Source organism: Gnatocerus cornutus, chromosome 2, assembly GCF_029298725.1.
Source record: "Gnatocerus cornutus isolate USDA-ARS CGAHR chromosome 2, icGnaCorn1.1, whole genome shotgun sequence".
Taxonomy (NCBI): Eukaryota; Metazoa; Arthropoda; class Insecta; order Coleoptera; family Tenebrionidae; genus Gnatocerus; species Gnatocerus cornutus.
This window is the reverse complement of record NC_142234.1, coordinates 15,977,251-15,993,840: the sequence shown is the minus strand read 5'-3', so window position 1 is coordinate 15,993,840 and position 16,590 is coordinate 15,977,251. Positions and strand designations below refer to the sequence as shown.

Here is a 16,590-nt window from a genome sequence, read left to right as displayed (position 1 = left end):
TAAGTTTTTATTTGAGTGTGTTTTTACAGCTGTTGCCGTGATATAATTTTGAATGTTTTTTTGTTACGTTGGTAGCAGTTTTGTTGACATTTATGAGGTTATGTCCCTTGTTTGAAATAGAAATTTCTAATTTTTAAAGTGAAAGTTTAAACAATAAGCTAGACAATTATGTTCATTCATAATTCATTTAGGAGTAATACAGAAATCATGGACATGTTGAAAACGTTAACTCAATAAGGAAAACAAAGTAAAACAATGTGGAGATAGGTAAATTAAAAGAATGATTACCAATAGAGATACTGATAACCGATTATTGCCAAATCAATCACACTCTGATAATAATGAACAGCTCATAACAGCAGCCACCGTAACAATGCCCTTAGTAGAACAAAATTTAGAAGAACCCAAAGAAAATGAAGTTGTTTATGTAAGAAAGTCCTTAAGCAAAAAAGCTAAAAGGAGATTGAAATATGTCGGTATAGTTCTGTAAGTTATTTTACTCGTTTTTTTTTTAATTTGCATGAATAAGTTTCAGACTTGTATTAGCCTTTGTGTGTCTCATTCTCGCATTTATTGTTTTTCCTCTGATATTTATGAATTCAATAGAACTTCAAAGGCTGCTCATGTTTACTAACTGTAAGTGTTTATATGTCTCCTTTTGATTTACCTAATTGCAATTTAACACAGTAGGATTACATGGTGAAACTAGTTACTTCAAGAATAGTGAAGTTTATGCAGGTTTAAGAAACCTATATGTGCCTGTATCTGATATAAATACTAACAAAACGCTTCAGTTGGGAGGATGGCATTTACTGCCACACATACTAGTGGGTGCTGCAATAACACAGGAAAATTTTGACTACGAAAAAGCTCTAAAAAGCAGCAATGTGAGTGTTTTACTTTACTTCCATGGAACAGGTGAGGACAGAAGTTCCTCATTTTTAAAATATCGCGTGTTTAGATATTTTTTCCATGTTATAACATTTGACTACAGAAGTAAGTGGAACGTTATGAATCAATCCAACAGTAACAGAATTCTCATAGGCTATGGAGATTCTTCCAATGGCGTGTTATCAGAAGATAGCGTTGTTAACGATTGCGTGCAGATGTATGAATGGCTAACTGAAAAGACAGATGCTCCCATATTTGTATGGGCCCATTCCTTAGGCACTGCTTTAGCCACACACAGTCTTGCTAGGTTACAAGCAAAGCCTAATGTTATTCAACCTGCAGGTCTAGTCCTGGAGGCAGCTTTTACAAAAATGAGCGAAGAACTGTATGTTCATCCTTACGGTAAAGTACGATATTCTCCAACGACTTATTCAAGATTTACTGAATTACTGAGCTAGATATTTGCTTGGCTCCCATGGTTTAAAGCCACCGTCATTAAACCTTTGGAGCAAAATGGGTTCATTTTTGACACGAGTAAGAATATCTTGAATATTACTTGTCCGATTATGATTCTGTGTGCTGAAGATGACAGTATTGTACCGTACAAATTCGGTGAAGAGGTATTATGGTACGATATTGACAAGTTCCTGAATTAATGGGATGATTTTAGTTACATGAGATTTCAAACAAAAGGGACGGGGTTAACACTACGCTCTACTATCAGTTTCCTGGGAGTCTCGAGTATGATCATTATTTTATCTACACGGACCCGATTTTACCATATTTTATAAAGTAAGTTTGTTCTGTCGCGGGACTCCACTAATTCATTGGTTTTTAGTTATTTTTATTACGTTTGTATTGACGAAAAACGAACAAATGGTACTGCATAGAACTGAACCAAAATACTCGATAGCGATTCTTTAAAAATGAATAGTATTAACTAGAACCAAGGAAAGGCTTTAATATTTTTATTGTTGACCATATTTAATATTATTTATTTAACTTTGTAAAGTAGGAAACTAACATTGACCTCTGTTCAATCACTGCTTCACAAACTAATTAAAATATATTGATTACTTATGTAGTGTACATTATTGATCTCTTCTCAAAGATGCGCGTTTGAAGAAGATGAATACAGCGTCTGTTGCCTTTACTTTGTTTTACGAAATAATGAGAACAATAACTCGCCAAAACTCTGCAATATTCTCTGTCTCTCTCATTCCTCTGCAGCTCCAGAACAAGACAACACGTAATCAATTTAATATACTTTGCACTTTCTAAAATGCCTAGTTAAAATTAATTTTGCTTACGTAAAGAGAAGAAAGTGTTTTGAAAACAGCAAAGCCACGAGCTACCGTTTTGTAGTTATTCCTCATTCGTCAAGGAAGGATAATCCAAGTGTGATCATTACAAAATTACATTGTGCGCGGGAGTTTTAAATATTTGGAAATCCCGACTGTCCTCGGGAAGTATCATTATTATATAGTAAACACCTCACTTATGTAATATTCCGATTACATTTGCCAAGTAATAAAGATCATGTGGGTAAGTTCTGCTATTTTTGTTTTTACGTTGTCTGTTTCAGGGTTCTAACAATTTTTTTGTTTCAGATTTATTTATAGAACACAAAAATGGGGAAAACAAGGAAATGTCTTTTGGGATTTCTTATCTACATGTCAGTTCTCTCTAATTGCACACTTTTTTATTTAAAAATCTTTATTTTTAGATCTGCATTGTTGCTGCTGTTTTTTTTGGTAATTTTTGTTATAATTCCCATTATATTCAAATACAGCGTTGAAATTCAGAGGAACATTATTTTCCCAACATGTAAGTATAAAAATTTGACATTTTTTCAATAAAAATAAACAATTAAGGGAGCACAGAAGACGCAAATTTTTCGGACATCAAAAGCTTTGGTTTGCACGGAGTTAGGAACTTCTATGTAACGGTTGATGAAAAAGACAACATTACATTGGGCGCCTGGCAAATTTTACCAAACAAACTATTAAGTAATGCTGTAGATGATCAATTTTACGACTACGAAGGAGTCTTGGCGAACAAAAACCACAGTGTTTTGCTATACCTTCATGGAAATGGAGGAATACGGACGTATCCACTGGAATTGTATGCAATATTACGAAAATATTTTCACGTAATTGCTATAGATTACAGAGGTACTGTAGATGTAACGTTGTAAACGCACTAACGTGTGATTTTCCAGGGTATGGAGATTCAACAAAAGCTGAAATTACTGAAGATAAGGTTGTCAGCGATATAATCAGTTTTTATAAGTGGGTTAGAGGGAAAACGATGGCTAGGATATTCTTCTGGGGTCATTCTTTAGGTACCGGTGTTAGTATTCATGCCATTTCAAATATGAAAGCGGAAGATATGGTTCCTTCTGGTTTGGTTCTTGAAACTCCGTTTTCAACCGTCACGGACGTAATGGAGAGACACTTTTTTGTTAAAGTATGGTCTTATTGTTGTGAATGTTTACTAACACGAGAGTTGCAGTTAATTTCTTGGCTGCCGTGGTATAGATCTACGATGTTAGATCCGATAATATCCAATGGCTTTGGATTTGAATCCACAAAATACATCGGGGATGTTGATTGTCCTATAATGATTCTGCACGCGGTAGATGATTCTATTGTTCCATACGACTTGGCGACTAAAGTATTAGTTTTGTTCAGTTGCCCTGTGGCACTCATTCTTTTCTTTTAGTTATATGAAACTGCTCTTAAAACCAGAAACTTTACCATCCAAGGCAACATCACCTACCATTTATTTGAAGACAAAGGGTACGATCACATGTGGATCTACCAAGCCCCTGAATTGCCAACTTACATAAAGTAAGTTCATTGTCTTTATAAGAAGCTATTAATAATTTTCATATTTACAGGAATTTCGTGGACACTTGTGTTGAGTTTGAGAAGAAATCCAATGTGACTAATTAATGTGATAACCGCTCAATTTTTCAAATTTTATGTTAATAAAGACTGTTGAAATATCCTCTTGTTTTTGTTTTGGTAAACAATTTGCGGGGAGTTTGAAAAGCGCGCGGTTTTTCTGGCGTTTGATTGGTGGGATGTCGGGCTGGTCGAATCAGTCCAAGGCACGGGCACTCCATAGGATGAACTTTTCAGCTACTTTACCGCCATCTATAAAAATCTGGCCTTAACATAAACTATTGTTTCCGGATTCTGATCTAGGTGACGCTAGGTATTTTAATTCAAGCGCAGCAGTCGTTGACAGATTCTTGGAATTCAAATTTCTGCAGAGTCTGCAAATTTGCACTTGCATTTTGTTTTGCGCTTTCATTAAGAGTGTTTTCTGTTTTCCGAATTTCCTTGTGTATTTTCTTAATTTAGTTTTAGTTTAGTGTCTAATGTAGTGATAAGGTTTTGTAGTGTAAATAATTAGTAGTTTAATTACCTAAGTTAACATTATAATGTTGTTTGTGAAAATGACTAGGAGGAACAGGGTGTTGTGTTCCTGGGTGTGGTGATAATATGTCTAAAAAGTAAGACTGAAAATCATTTTAATATATTACGATCTAATATGAACCAATATTTTCAGAGTACACACTCCATCTGACAGAAATGTTACTAATATTTGGCTTCAGCGGATTAACAATTCCAGGATCGGCGATTCCACCAAAAACTTCAAGTTTGCTTGGGACATTTTGATTGAAAGTGGTTTTATGGAAGCACACTGGAAATTTTTCCACTGTCTGCTTTAAATTTGGCCTGGTAAATAATTGTTAACTTGGGTTGATTGTGGTCAATCCTTACGAATGATCTTACACAGATAGTGTATTTGTATACATGTAATTATTGTTTAATTTATATGGAATACCAGCGTGTACCTCCATTTTTCATATATTCTAGTTTATGCTTTCTTTTAAATGTATACGTTGGGAGATGTAATTGAATTTGATACATTTGTTCAACATACAATTTTTCCTTTAAAACATCAAGTGGATTTTATTATTTAACATTTTCTCTTAGTTGTTGAAAACGTGTTTGTTTAGTAATTAATTGATTAATCATCATATTTTAAGTTGATCATTGTATAGTATGAACCATATGATCTTGAATTAGGTATTGAAAATTGGGATGTGTTAACGCAGTTATCATAACTCATTGTTTCCGGTATTTGTTATTGCGTTTAATATACACTTTTATTTTATATTTTGTTTTGTTTTAATTTCTATCAAATCCATGAAAAGAAAAAATAGCAAAGATAAAAACCTATTCTTAAAATAGCAAAGACAAAAACCAATGTTGTAGTTAGCAAAGACAAACACCATCATTTGGTGTGGTTGTTGTCTAGACTCTTCAAAATAGTACGGCCAGATTTTTATAGATTGCGCTAGATTCGGTATCAAAATGAGAGTGATAGAGTCGGCTATCTATACTCTAACTAATCTAAGAATCAGTCGAATTTTGTATCATGGCGGAGGTCGGTGTTGTAGATGAATTTGTGGTGGTGAATTAGAGAAAATTTGTAAATGGAGTTTCCAAAGATAAAACTAAAAAACGTTCGGCGAAGTGTAAAGTGTTAGTATAGTGATGTTAGCAACGTGATCGCCCCGTATTTGCCAGTTTTCATTGAAAAAACATCAAAATGAGGCAAGTATTGGCTTTTCGAGGAAAAAATCATTTTATTGCCTCGAATTGACTAGAAACTGACAACAATACTAACGAAGCAAAAACTCCAGTTGTAAGTCTACTAATTTAATTAATTCTTCGAGTACAACTTACAAAAATGGAGTTCCCTGCACCTAAATCAGTATTGTTTGGCAAAACATCAATTTGACAGTTGTTAAAAGGATTTGTTGACGAATTTTATAACACTCATCAAATTCCATTTTTATACAATTTCAAGGAAGTAATGACGATTTCGTGTTGTTTTTTCCTATTTTTATCGATTCGGGAAGATTTTGGGTGTGTTGAACCCATCCTTGATGACTAAAAATGTTGATTTCCACCCTATGAATGAGTTTCCCTAAGGATAAAATTTCCCTAGTGTGGTTTAAACACCTTTTGAAATACAAATATTATTGTTCTGCTGAATAAGTGTTCTTTCATTAAAATAAAACACAAATTCCACCAGTGGCATGTTAATTCGTTTTGCAGAGTAGATAGTTTTTGTTTTCTTTGAGCTACATATGGTCGAATGTTTACATTAGTGAGATATTTTAGATGCTGATTTAACTCTTTTTTTCTTTTGTGATCGAAAGATGACACTGCGACAATCTGATTTAACTTTGAAAAAGAAATGTTCGAAATAATGTGGTGCTAAATTGCTAAGTTCAGCAGTAACAAAAATTTAAAATCAGCAGAAATTTTGAACATTAAAAAAATTGTCTTGTAATGGCAGATACGGTAAGGGTAGAAAATATAAAATGTTTAAAAAAAAATTGTCATTTTGTAGTTTTTAAATTACAGAATGTGATTAGAAGAAAGTTATTCTTATTTATGACACCACAAACCAACTAAAATTCCAGAGATAAAAATATTTAATTTTAGGAAATCATTTTTTATTTATCATTACAAATTGATCTGATTTTTTCAGTGGAGAGGAGAATTTCCAGAATAGGTTGATAGGAATCATATCTTTAATAATAAGAATTGTTTAGACATACAAACTGAGAAAAGATGCAAACTTTGTAACTAATTTTGATGTATGAAAGTTTTCAGCATGTCACTGTTAAACTTCCTCAGAATCATTAGAAAATTTGAATGGTGAAAACAGTTTGGCAACGATAAAAGGCAGTTTTAGCAATTAATCATCATGTTTGTGGACAAATAGTGGAGTGGACTTTTGTTTTTTAATGCAGTACACTTTATTACGTCGAGAAATAATTTACAGTTCGTTTAGCAACATAAACAATATAAACTGATTCACTCATTGAAATAGTCAATTTTTTAAGATTATCTAAAATTGTTCAAGTTTTGCTTTATCTGGGATTTTTTTTTGAGAAATGGCAAAAGGTCTTCCCAAAGTTCGACAACAGAAGTTGACTGTTTTTTCAATAAAAGACATGATTCATAATTTCAAACGAGTTTGGTATTTCTTATAATTTGCGAAGATAAACAGGAAAACGTTATTATCATCATATCAATATGAACCAGTATCCGATTCCTCAGTGTTCACAAAAAGTGAATAAAAAAGTATAATCTCACAGTTATCACTTCATACGTAAGATTACATATTTATGGAATGACTAAGAGAAAAAACAATTTCTTCATGTTACTAAACTGGGAAAATTGATGTAACGGAAGTGGTGTCACGTTGTTAGAATTTTTATTTTAACATGCCAAATGTTCCTATTATCAAGGACATCAAGCCCACATATTTTACCTTATTGTGGAGGATGATATGAACAAGTTAGTTTGAGTTTTTATGTTAGATCATCTTCAACGATCCTATAAATCGTAGATAAAACGTGTAGTTTAATCCCTTTGAAAGGCAATGAATTGGGTTTATCGAGATTACAGTAAGCTTTACATAACTCTTTATCAGTAATTAACTGATCCAGATTTGTTACTTCAAGAAATTTTCTGCTACGAGTGGCGAACCCAACAAAACGACATTTCCGACATTTTTTAATTGTCTGAAGGAAAAATAACTATTTCTCCATTTTTCTTGTGTAATTAATATTATTCCAATTACATTAAATGACATTCATGGTTTTATGCTAATGAACTTGCATATATTTAGTTTTGTATCCGGGGCTCTTCGAAGGTTGTGTTTTCCGATTTAGGTGCTTCTTCAGCCAGTGGACATCTTTAATTTATAATAGAAAAATATTCTGTCTAAAAAAAGGCATGTTTGTGCTAAAAAACACTTGGAATGTCATAAATCATATTGAAACGGACTCTTTATGTCCGCAATGAGGATTGTTACCAGTCCATTGCGTAAACGTGTGCAATTTGATTTTATTCAAGCAAATTTTGGATGATTCATGTCGGAACTTACAACATTTTAATTGTAGCCGCTTGTTTCATCCAACTTTTCAGCATTATTAAACATGATATCCATGTAGGATTGTGTAATTTGAGTTCTCTTTTCTTCTATTTTTCTGGCGTCTGTTCGAACAATACTATTGTGCTTGTTGCAATGAAAAGTGAATAGGTTTGCTTAGCATGTAGGCTTAAAATAATGGACCGCGTTGTTGTCAATTGAAATCGCCCACTTCGCAGGACAAAAGTACAGCTTTAAACATTCATCCTGTATTGTAACCGTTCCTTCTAAACTTGTCATTAAGATTTTTTTAATGTATCATGTCTCAGTTCCTGTTTCCTTCTATGAAAATATATCGTACTTACAACACAAAAACAAACGCGTAGCCTATCGTCGACGTGACTTCCGCATAATTCGCTAAATCTATGGGATGTTTTCAGTATTGCCGAAATGAGTTCCAGTCAAGAAGTTCGTAGAAGGTATTGTCCTGGCATAATGTAGTCCTATCTGTATTTTCTTTGTCACTTTTGCACGAAAGTATTACATTTATGCATGCTTGAATGATGTGGAAGACAGCATGAGATACAACTGTTATTTTGTGTAAACAAATTTAACACTTATTAGGTGTCGTTAACAACATTTAGCGCTTGATCAATCTCGTAATTCTTCATTTCCTTTCTTATAGTTGAAACTAACAATAAGTACAAATTTTATGTGGTTACAAAATCGGATTTTGCATTGTCCATAATTATAATTGGTACTTTGTTTTTGTGAAAGTAGAACGTTCGACCGGTCGGATCACTATAAAACAACTCGACACTGCGATTTAACACATGATTCAATGACACTTCGTCTTGCATGGTTTGAAGCCTCGACTTATTTTGATTGTTGCTAAAACAAATAAATTTTTGCATGGAAAATTTCTTTTCACGCCTTTGTACCACCGTAGTACCTCACAATTCTCCGAAGAAATCAAACAATTTCGATAAAAAATCCTTTTTTTTTTGATAATTTTCAGAACAGAACCATGGGCATTTTTCCAATTATAACAAACTAAAGTTTGGATCATGGCAGGTCAAAAACTTCTGCTACAATTTCGTAATTGTAGCAGCTATAAGTGAAGCTATGAAAATCTATTTTTGGTAGATCAAGGCATTGTCTTGCCGTTGCGGTAATTTTGTTTTATTTTTATGTTCGGAACCATTAAGACTTTTGGCAGAGATTTTCCGTTCTCAATTTACCGTAAAATGTAAGATGGCGTGTCTAGGGAAAATGGGTAATTTCTAGCTTTTCTCTGAAAAACACGTCAACATGAAAAAATTGCATAATTAGGTAAAATATTCAACAATTAGGTGGTGTTCACCCTCTAAATATACTTTTGAACAGTTCGTGTAGTAGCATCTGGTGCATTGGCTTTTACTGCATTTTTATTAGTGTACAAAAGCGTATGGTTACTTATTGGAAAAATGAAAATTGATGTAACGCCCGTACTGTTTGTTTTAGATTAACTGCACGTTAGAAATAATCTAGATAGCAAAAACTTAATTTTAAGAGAGGGCGTAACCTAACTAAACTATAGGATTCCAATTAAACTGACAGCGAAAGTTAATCTGAACTTCTTGGATGTTAAAAATGACATCTTGCAAACGGTAAAGTCTCAAAGACAAGGAAGGTTAATAGGCTCAAGTTTCTAGGCACGATTTCGTTGTCTTTGTTATAATAAGGAAACAAGAATACAATGCAAATTGAACCAAGCGATTTTGATAATAAAAGTGCACTATTATTGTAACACTCGGTATTTGTGGACGACGTGGATGGAATTCATATCTGAGGATTTTTTAGGTTTTCCATGATAACATTATCAATAGGAAACTAAAACACAAGTAATTATCACTACTACCATTTTTAGAATTACGGCTCGTTATTTGCAAGGAGCGGCAAGTTTTCCCAAGTCGATTGTGGATCGACGATAGCAGATTAGTGAAGATCCGTTTCAAAAACTGTCGTCTAAGGCGTTTTTAATCAAAATCGATCCTGCGGACGTTTTATTGTTAGCACCCACAATATTCGCTTACAATAACATTGTAACAGAATGAGCTTTCGTTTATTACTGTTATTGAAAATAGGCTTACTTATGGCCTGAAATTAGGAAGTCATCTAGTTTAGAGACACTGGTCATTTCTCTTCGTTAGCCCGAGGCGTCCAGCTCATAAAACTACCTGGTAACTTGCCTTGAGAGTTAATTACATTACTCACTTTTGCACACAGACGACACTTAATGCTGTCTGTCGCCATCATTAGAGTAATACGATTTTAACTATACAAACTTGGGCCCTTATTGCTATCGATTAAGGAAGGATGAGGAAGGGATATTTTTCATGAGTCGTTCAGTATATGGGTCGTGACGGACGTAAACAAAGCGTACGAGACCCTACTGCTTCATATTAATATTGAACTTTGCTACCAAACTTCCTGATTAATAATATAACTATTTGTGTCAGCACATTTCCACTCGGTCCCGTGTCCGCTTTTGTTTTACGTGCTTTTTTGTCGTATACATTCGTTTTAATTGGGTGGTGTGTCACGGTTTTAACTAGACAATAACCTATGCACCTGTGTATTTGAGTTAGTTATCGAGTGTGGAGATGAATTTCGACGCTGATAGCTATTGTAGACAAATAGAAGAAGAATTCAATGTGAATTTGCGAAGGAATATGCGTGAAAGTTGGCAGGACTATTGGAATTGGTTTGTGGCTATTTCTTATATGTTATTAAACTGTTATCAATGTCTTTCACAATTTGGAGAAAATCCAGAGCTGAGCTTGAGATAATCCGACAAAATTTAATTTGAGAATTAAGTTAGATGGTTTCTTCAAATATTATGACGGCGAAGTAACATAATTAAGCCAATTAAAGTTACAAAGATGTGTGGTCTAAAACTGCCTTGTTGATTCTTCTTCTAAGTTCGCTCGACGAGTCTTCTTACATTTTATCGAAAGATATGATTCTCAGTGCGATATTACCTTTATCACATTGCATTCCTTTCCCATGATAAAGCGGATTTTTTGACGCATTTCCTTTACCAAGAAGGATTCTGTGCTTATTGAAAACCTTAACGGGTTATCCGATTCTATTGAAAATGATTCTCTGTATCGAATAGACCGATCAACCAATACTTTTTTAATCGGGTCTAACAAAATGTCTATAAAGTGCCGTAATAACTTAACTTGATAATGTAATTGTGTGGTTCTTAACCGACACTCTATCCACAGATTTAAAATATCGATTGCAGTTGATCTAGATACGAAACTTACCTGAATCTCGGTGATTATGCAGTTGGAGTTGTAGGTGCAATATCGGACACATCTACAAAAAGTTTTAGAAAAATCATTGAAAGGAATGTAACGAGACCTGCTAGTTGTTTTATCAATTAACTGTCATTCCGGAAATAAAAAATAAATATTTTATGGTTCGTAATGATTTTAATATGTCTATTGTGTTTCTTATCCGTGTTTTAACGAACGGTATTAATTTGTTTAAACGTCGTTTATTATTAAAAAAAAACTGACTGTTCAAACCCATTTAACTTAATTTTCAAAAATGATATTTTCCATATTGTCAATTATCTCGTACTAAAACTTGAGCAGGCTCTCTCGTTTTAATTATAATTTTTTGAATGGACATAAAAAGAAGTAAACTTAACATTTTGTTCTATTTATTTTACAGGAAGTTTTTTGTTAAAATATGTACATTTTTTTCGTATCTTCGATAACTTTCATATTATTGCCAGCGTGAAGCACCAAAGTAAATTCATCAGGGAAAATTTAGTAACTTCACGAACTCTTAACTTCTAAAAGATTCTTGAAGGTAAATTGGTTATTTTAAAGTTGCAATTGAAGTTCTTATCAGGTAGAACCTTTTCTGTATCGGTTAGACGTTTTATTAATTACAGATACAGTAAAACCTCGATTATCCGGGTGCGGATTATCCGTGCCTCGATTATCCGTGCATTACAAAAACACACAAATCAAAGACCAGCTACTTTGTACTTTTGCTTCCATTGTTAGCAAACTTAAAATTTGGAATTTCACGAATAACGGTTGGCGTAGTTTAATGAGATGTAATCTTTAAATAGTAGTGTTCGCAGACATTAACAAAAATCCTTGAAAAAAAATTTTTTCCAATAAAATTCTTAATAATTAAGGTAACTGAAAATTTAAGAGGCAATTTTAGGACCAAAAAAAATAAATGAAATTACCAGATTTTTTTACTACAAAATAGTTTTATGTCATGTGTCTGATAAATGAGTTGATTGTTTTAATTTCTTTCAATATTTAATATTGTTATTGTTAAGATGTTGATAAATGCCGTTAATTTTGTTATATTATTGAATTAAAAAAAAACGTTCTAAATAATTTTGTTGTTTTAAACGTATGTTTATTTATCAAATCGATTATCCGTGTTTTTCGATTATCCGTGCAGGCTTCGGGCAATCGAGGTTGTACTGTATTATTAATTATTACATTTAATATTTGCATATTCTTCATAGACCTTAGACCTTTTGTTTTTTAGTTTTTATTTTCCCATTTTTTCACGTCTTCAAGATTCTTACTGACCTCTTAAGAAGAGTTAAAATTTGAAAAAATCTGATGAGAATCTGATATATATAGAGAATATTTGGGAAACTGTTTGGGCAGAAGATAGTCACATCTGTAAATTGTTGGTAACCATTTTCTGACTCCAACCAGGTTGAAATAAATTAATTAATTGAAATACATCTAAAGCCTTTTTGACACAATGGTGAGTTGTGCCGAAACAAAGTCAAAATTGGTACGCGGACTTTCCTGAGAAATGACAATTAGCCGCAAGCTTTGTTTCTTTATGATTAAAAGTAGTAACGAACAAAAAGTCATGCTTTTGTTCTTTTTTGTATTACACTAGTTCAAGGATGTAATGTAAGTTTGAAACAATATGGAGCGGGACGAATCACATGTCTCATTGTTGTAAGTGTTGCGATATCGCTGCATGATTATTTTGTTGTTTTGTGTTAAATCTGCTTGCAATGTTGCATTCACATTAGCATAACATGGTAATTATTATTCTTTATTATTTTATAGTGAACAGTCAATAGCTAGCGCGAGAGCTAGTGTAATGATCTATGATGATGTCAACAAAAAATGGATACCTTCGGGAACGTCGTCTGGTCTTTCGAAAGTTCACATATATCAGCATACCGTACAACAAACCTTCAGAGTCGTTGGAAGAAAGTTGCAAGATCATGAAGTAAGACAAAAAGATGTTTTCTATGTAGATTTAAAACAATGTGTTTGTAGGTTGTTATTAACTGTGCCATTTTAAAAGGACTGAAATACAATCAAGCGACAGCTACATTTCATCAGTGGCGTGACAATAAACAAGTTTACGGGTTAAATTTCAGCTCAAAAGAAGATGCAGATCTCTTTGCCAGAGCGATGTTCCATTCATTAGAGGTTTACGACATAAACAAGTTTTATGTTTAACGACTCAAACGTATACTTTTAGATACTTAGTAATATAGTTAGACAACCAGCCCCCCACTATGCACCGCCAGTAGCGCCGCAACTACCCCAGCAACAATTACCACAGCAGCAATTACCACAGCAGCAATACGACGAAGATATGGGATACCGCACGATGACAAGGGAAGACGTTGCAATGATCCAAGAAAGGAGGATATCAAATTCATTAATGTCACCTCAACCAACGTCACCAATGACTCCACAAAATAACGTGCCTGCAGCGCCGGCAATGCCCATGTCCGCCGCCTCCGCTCCTAGTCCAATTTCACCCCCATCAGCACAATCTGGGCATCAAAGAACTGTAAGTGCGCCGCCTGCACCGCCGCCACCACCCTCTGGACCACCAATGCCACCGGCGGGAGGGCAGGCACCTCCTCCACCTCCGCCTCCACCAATGAATATGTCCAGGTCGCAGAGCAGCGACGGGGGCGAAGTCAACTCGTTAGCAGCGCAATTGCAGAATGCCAGATTAAAGCGAAATAATAAGGTAGTATGAAGGGATTATAAAGCGAAAATGTAACTTTTCTTGCAGAACACTCCTCCACCGACTGAAAATAGCGGTTCTTCCACCAGTAGTGGGGGCAGTAGTAATTATGGCACACTCGGAAGAGGAGGAGGCGGTAGCATGGCCTCGATGATGGACGAGATGGCGAAAACTTTGGCTCGACGGAGAGCAGCTGTATGAGGACGTTTTATTCAAAATGTATAGACTCTAAACATAGTTTTTAGGTGGAAAAGAAAAATCCCGATAAAGATGAGGAAGAGAAGAAAGCCATGTGGGAAAAAACCAACACTCTACCGAGTAATTCTTCCAAATTCTCAGAGTCTCCTAAAAGTATTCGCAAGAGGTTTGGCTCGGCCTCTGAGGAAACAATATTGAAAGTTAACGGCCTATCAGAAGTTTCTGGGCTATCTCTTGGACCAACCGAATTAGAGAGCCTCAAGAACGAAATAGTCAAAGAAGTAAAAAAAGAACTTTCGAAAATGAAGCAGGATATAATAGATGGTAAGATAGTGAGGTGTTTTTTAATGATATTAAAATCTTTCTTTTTAGCAATCAAATCAGAACTGAACCGAAGGTAATTTATTATTGCCTTATACTCTTAACTGCTACGTTATAACGGTGACTTTTTTTAATATGAATAATTTTTACACTTGGATCAAATCATGCGACAATTTATAATATTGATAGTAATATTATTCGGTCTTAACGTAAACACTGTACGTTTATGGGAAGAGTATGTTATTAATGTTTCCTATTTGCTGTTCTGTACGTAATTAGTAGTCAGCAGCGAACAGGGGAATGAAATCGACGGGTTGTGTAGACACATGAAGTTGAACATATTTTCAGCTTTTTTACATTGCTTTATTTGTGATCAAACATTCATAATTGCATGTGTCAAGTACAGAATAGCTGAATTTTAAAGTAATGCTATATAGGTGTCGTGGATATAGAGCACTTTTATTATAAGTTTTAACATAGTATTTATTTTATTATAAGTTTAATTAGGTATTTAAAAATTTGCAATGATTCCTATGTAACACTGTCTAAAAATGTAAAAATACCAAAACCTTCAACACTGTTAAATAACACACAACAAAAGTAGATTTATCAAACTCCAGTCTAGAAAGAATCAAATTCACAAGCTCACTGACAAATCGTTTTTACACAGTGTTGCAATTCTTGTAAATATTTATATAGCATGGGACTTCCAATGATCTATTTATTAACTGCTGATTTAGTTGTCCAACAAAAGAATGACTGGAAAAAACAAGCTTATTCTTAAAAGTGTGTTCTCCGCGGAGTTTTTATACGATAAACATTGAAGTATTGAGATAAATTGTGCCAATATCATCTGATTTACATGTTGCAATCTAAGAGTAAGGTTGTTTTTGAAGCATTTTCTGCTACGAAGTCTGTTACGTTCAAACAAAGGAAACAATGATCGTGTGTATATTATAGATCCATAAGTTAATAGATGCTTCTAGATTAGTGTCAAATCATATATACATCGAAAGTTTCCATTTATCATTCTTCACATTTTATATGAAACATTGGTAACTTTGCAGAAGACAGCAAAGAAGTTTACACAATCGAATTATTGTTTCTATATCAGATCATCAATCATTTTAAAACGTACCACAGTGATTCATTGATTAAAATTACTTGCTGTCGTTTTGAATAGTATCTGTATTGTTATCAAAACGCAGAACTTAAAAAGAATCGCAATGGAAAATTTGTAAGACCTTTTTAAGTGAAGTTTAAGTATTGAGCGAACTACTGTATTACAAACATAATCAGTGATGGCAGTTTTATATTATTTTTACTGACTATATTATAATAACTTTGTGATATTGTATTATTGCATTTTTAATTCATGCATTGAAAATTGTATATTATTTAGCACGGTTTTATTAGTTTAATTTTGTATTGTGATCTCAAGTCAAAATTAGCACAATTTTTCTAATTTTTGTATTTGAAATTTTATTTCGTAACTATATTTGTGTTACAAATTTTACAATGTATTTAAAATAAACATATTTAAAGTACTCAATAACTTATATTTTCCATTTCCGAATTCATTTATTTTAACCTCTACATTCGTAAAACAAATATCCATATCTTTCTTCGCGTCTTTCTTTTGTCTTTGTTGATGTAATCAACTTCCCATAATTTCCAAAGAGAAACAAATATTAGTGGAGAAAAAATAACCATCAGTTTAACGATGTAATGACTGAGATTGTCTGAAGTAGATCGGATTTAACAAAAACTTGGATCTGGTTTATAATACAACGACATTTCTGCCTGACTGCTCTCACTCGGAACAAAGAAAGAGTTGTCACATATTATTACCCATTGTTGTTGTTTTCTTGTCCCTTGTTATGAAGAGTGAAGAATATTAGGTAATAATCATGTCGTTATATAACGGAACTGTTTTATATCTTTACAAGAACAAAGAAACGAAAATGGTTGTTTTTCTTGAAATATAAAATGACTACAACCTAAACTGTAACTTTTCGCACGAGTAAGTCGCCCACCGTACACTTGGACCAAATGGTTGATTGCGTGCTAAAACCTTGAATTTACAGTTTGATGAGTTCTTTTAGTTACCAACATGGTACGAATGCCCAATTCCTAAGAGGGCAATTTGGATTTCTTTTTACAAGG

The 16,590-nt window shown here is 33.5% G+C and overlaps 3 protein-coding genes across 6 annotated transcripts; all 3 read left to right on the top strand.

Moving 5' to 3' along the window:
- Nucleotides 1-51: 51 nt before the first annotated feature.
- Nucleotides 52-1,973, top strand: LOC148179488 (lysophosphatidylserine lipase ABHD12-like). Its single transcript, XM_088050723.1, has 7 exons — nucleotides 52-486; nucleotides 536-636; nucleotides 688-996; nucleotides 1,045-1,298; nucleotides 1,350-1,511; nucleotides 1,562-1,683; nucleotides 1,730-1,973. The coding sequence occupies exons 1-7, from the start codon at nucleotides 281-283 to the stop codon at nucleotides 1,779-1,781; spliced, it is 1,206 nt and encodes a 401-aa protein (XP_087906849.1). The 5' UTR covers nucleotides 52-280; the 3' UTR covers nucleotides 1,782-1,973.
- A 104-nt stretch (nucleotides 1,974-2,077) lies between these two features.
- LOC148179487 (lysophosphatidylserine lipase ABHD12-like) lies at nucleotides 2,078-3,903 on the top strand. Its single transcript, XM_088050724.1, has 8 exons — nucleotides 2,078-2,436; nucleotides 2,502-2,566; nucleotides 2,618-2,718; nucleotides 2,766-3,065; nucleotides 3,113-3,360; nucleotides 3,406-3,567; nucleotides 3,616-3,743; nucleotides 3,794-3,903. The coding sequence occupies exons 2-8, from the start codon at nucleotides 2,523-2,525 to the stop codon at nucleotides 3,846-3,848; spliced, it is 1,038 nt and encodes a 345-aa protein (XP_087906850.1). The 5' UTR covers nucleotides 2,078-2,436; nucleotides 2,502-2,522; the 3' UTR covers nucleotides 3,849-3,903.
- A 1,428-nt stretch (nucleotides 3,904-5,331) lies between these two features.
- On the top strand, nucleotides 5,332-15,971 carry ena (ENAH actin regulator enabled). Of its 4 annotated transcripts, none has more exons than XM_088029279.1 (7): nucleotides 5,332-5,525; nucleotides 8,304-8,342; nucleotides 12,981-13,146; nucleotides 13,197-13,352; nucleotides 13,405-13,908; nucleotides 13,954-14,100; nucleotides 14,151-15,971. In XM_088029279.1, the coding sequence occupies exons 1-7, from the start codon at nucleotides 5,521-5,523 to the stop codon at nucleotides 14,502-14,504; spliced, it is 1,371 nt and encodes a 456-aa protein (XP_087885405.1). In that variant the 5' UTR covers nucleotides 5,332-5,520; the 3' UTR covers nucleotides 14,505-15,971. The 4 variants fall into 4 exon arrangements, with proteins under 4 accessions (XP_087885405.1, XP_087885406.1, XP_087885403.1 ...); XM_088029278.1 differs by lacking the exons at nucleotides 5,332-5,525; nucleotides 8,304-8,342 and adding an exon at nucleotides 10,417-10,609 and having other exon boundaries at nucleotides 14,151-14,427; nucleotides 14,476-15,971; XM_088029280.1 differs by lacking the exon at nucleotides 8,304-8,342.
- The last annotated feature ends 619 nt before the right edge of the window (nucleotides 15,972-16,590 follow it).

Bases quoted from the DNA above. Each gene is read 5' to 3' on its own strand.
- LOC148179488 (XM_088050723.1), top strand. From the start codon at position 281: ATGATTACCAATAGAGATACTGATAACCGATTATTGCCAAATCAATCA. The intron at 637-687 runs GTAAGTGTTTAT...AATTTAACACAG, and splicing joins GCTGCTCATGTTTACTAACT to TAGGATTACATGGTGAAACT. The intron at 1,299-1,349 runs GTACGATATTCT...TTACTGAGCTAG, and splicing joins ATGTTCATCCTTACGGTAAA to ATATTTGCTTGGCTCCCATG.
- ena (XM_088029277.1), top strand. From the start codon at position 10,509: ATGAATTTCGACGCTGATAGCTATTGTAGACAAATAGAAGAAGAATTC. The intron at 10,610-12,980 runs GTTTGTGGCTAT...ATTATTTTATAG, and splicing joins TGGCAGGACTATTGGAATTG to TGAACAGTCAATAGCTAGCG. The intron at 13,909-13,953 runs GTAGTATGAAGG...CTTTTCTTGCAG, and splicing joins GATTAAAGCGAAATAATAAG to AACACTCCTCCACCGACTGA.
- LOC148179487 (XM_088050724.1), top strand. From the start codon at position 2,523: ATGGGGAAAACAAGGAAATGTCTTTTGGGATTTCTTATCTACAT. The intron at 2,719-2,765 runs GTAAGTATAAAA...TAAACAATTAAG, and splicing joins GAACATTATTTTCCCAACAT to GGAGCACAGAAGACGCAAAT. The intron at 3,744-3,793 runs GTAAGTTCATTG...TCATATTTACAG, and splicing joins GAATTGCCAACTTACATAAA to GAATTTCGTGGACACTTGTG.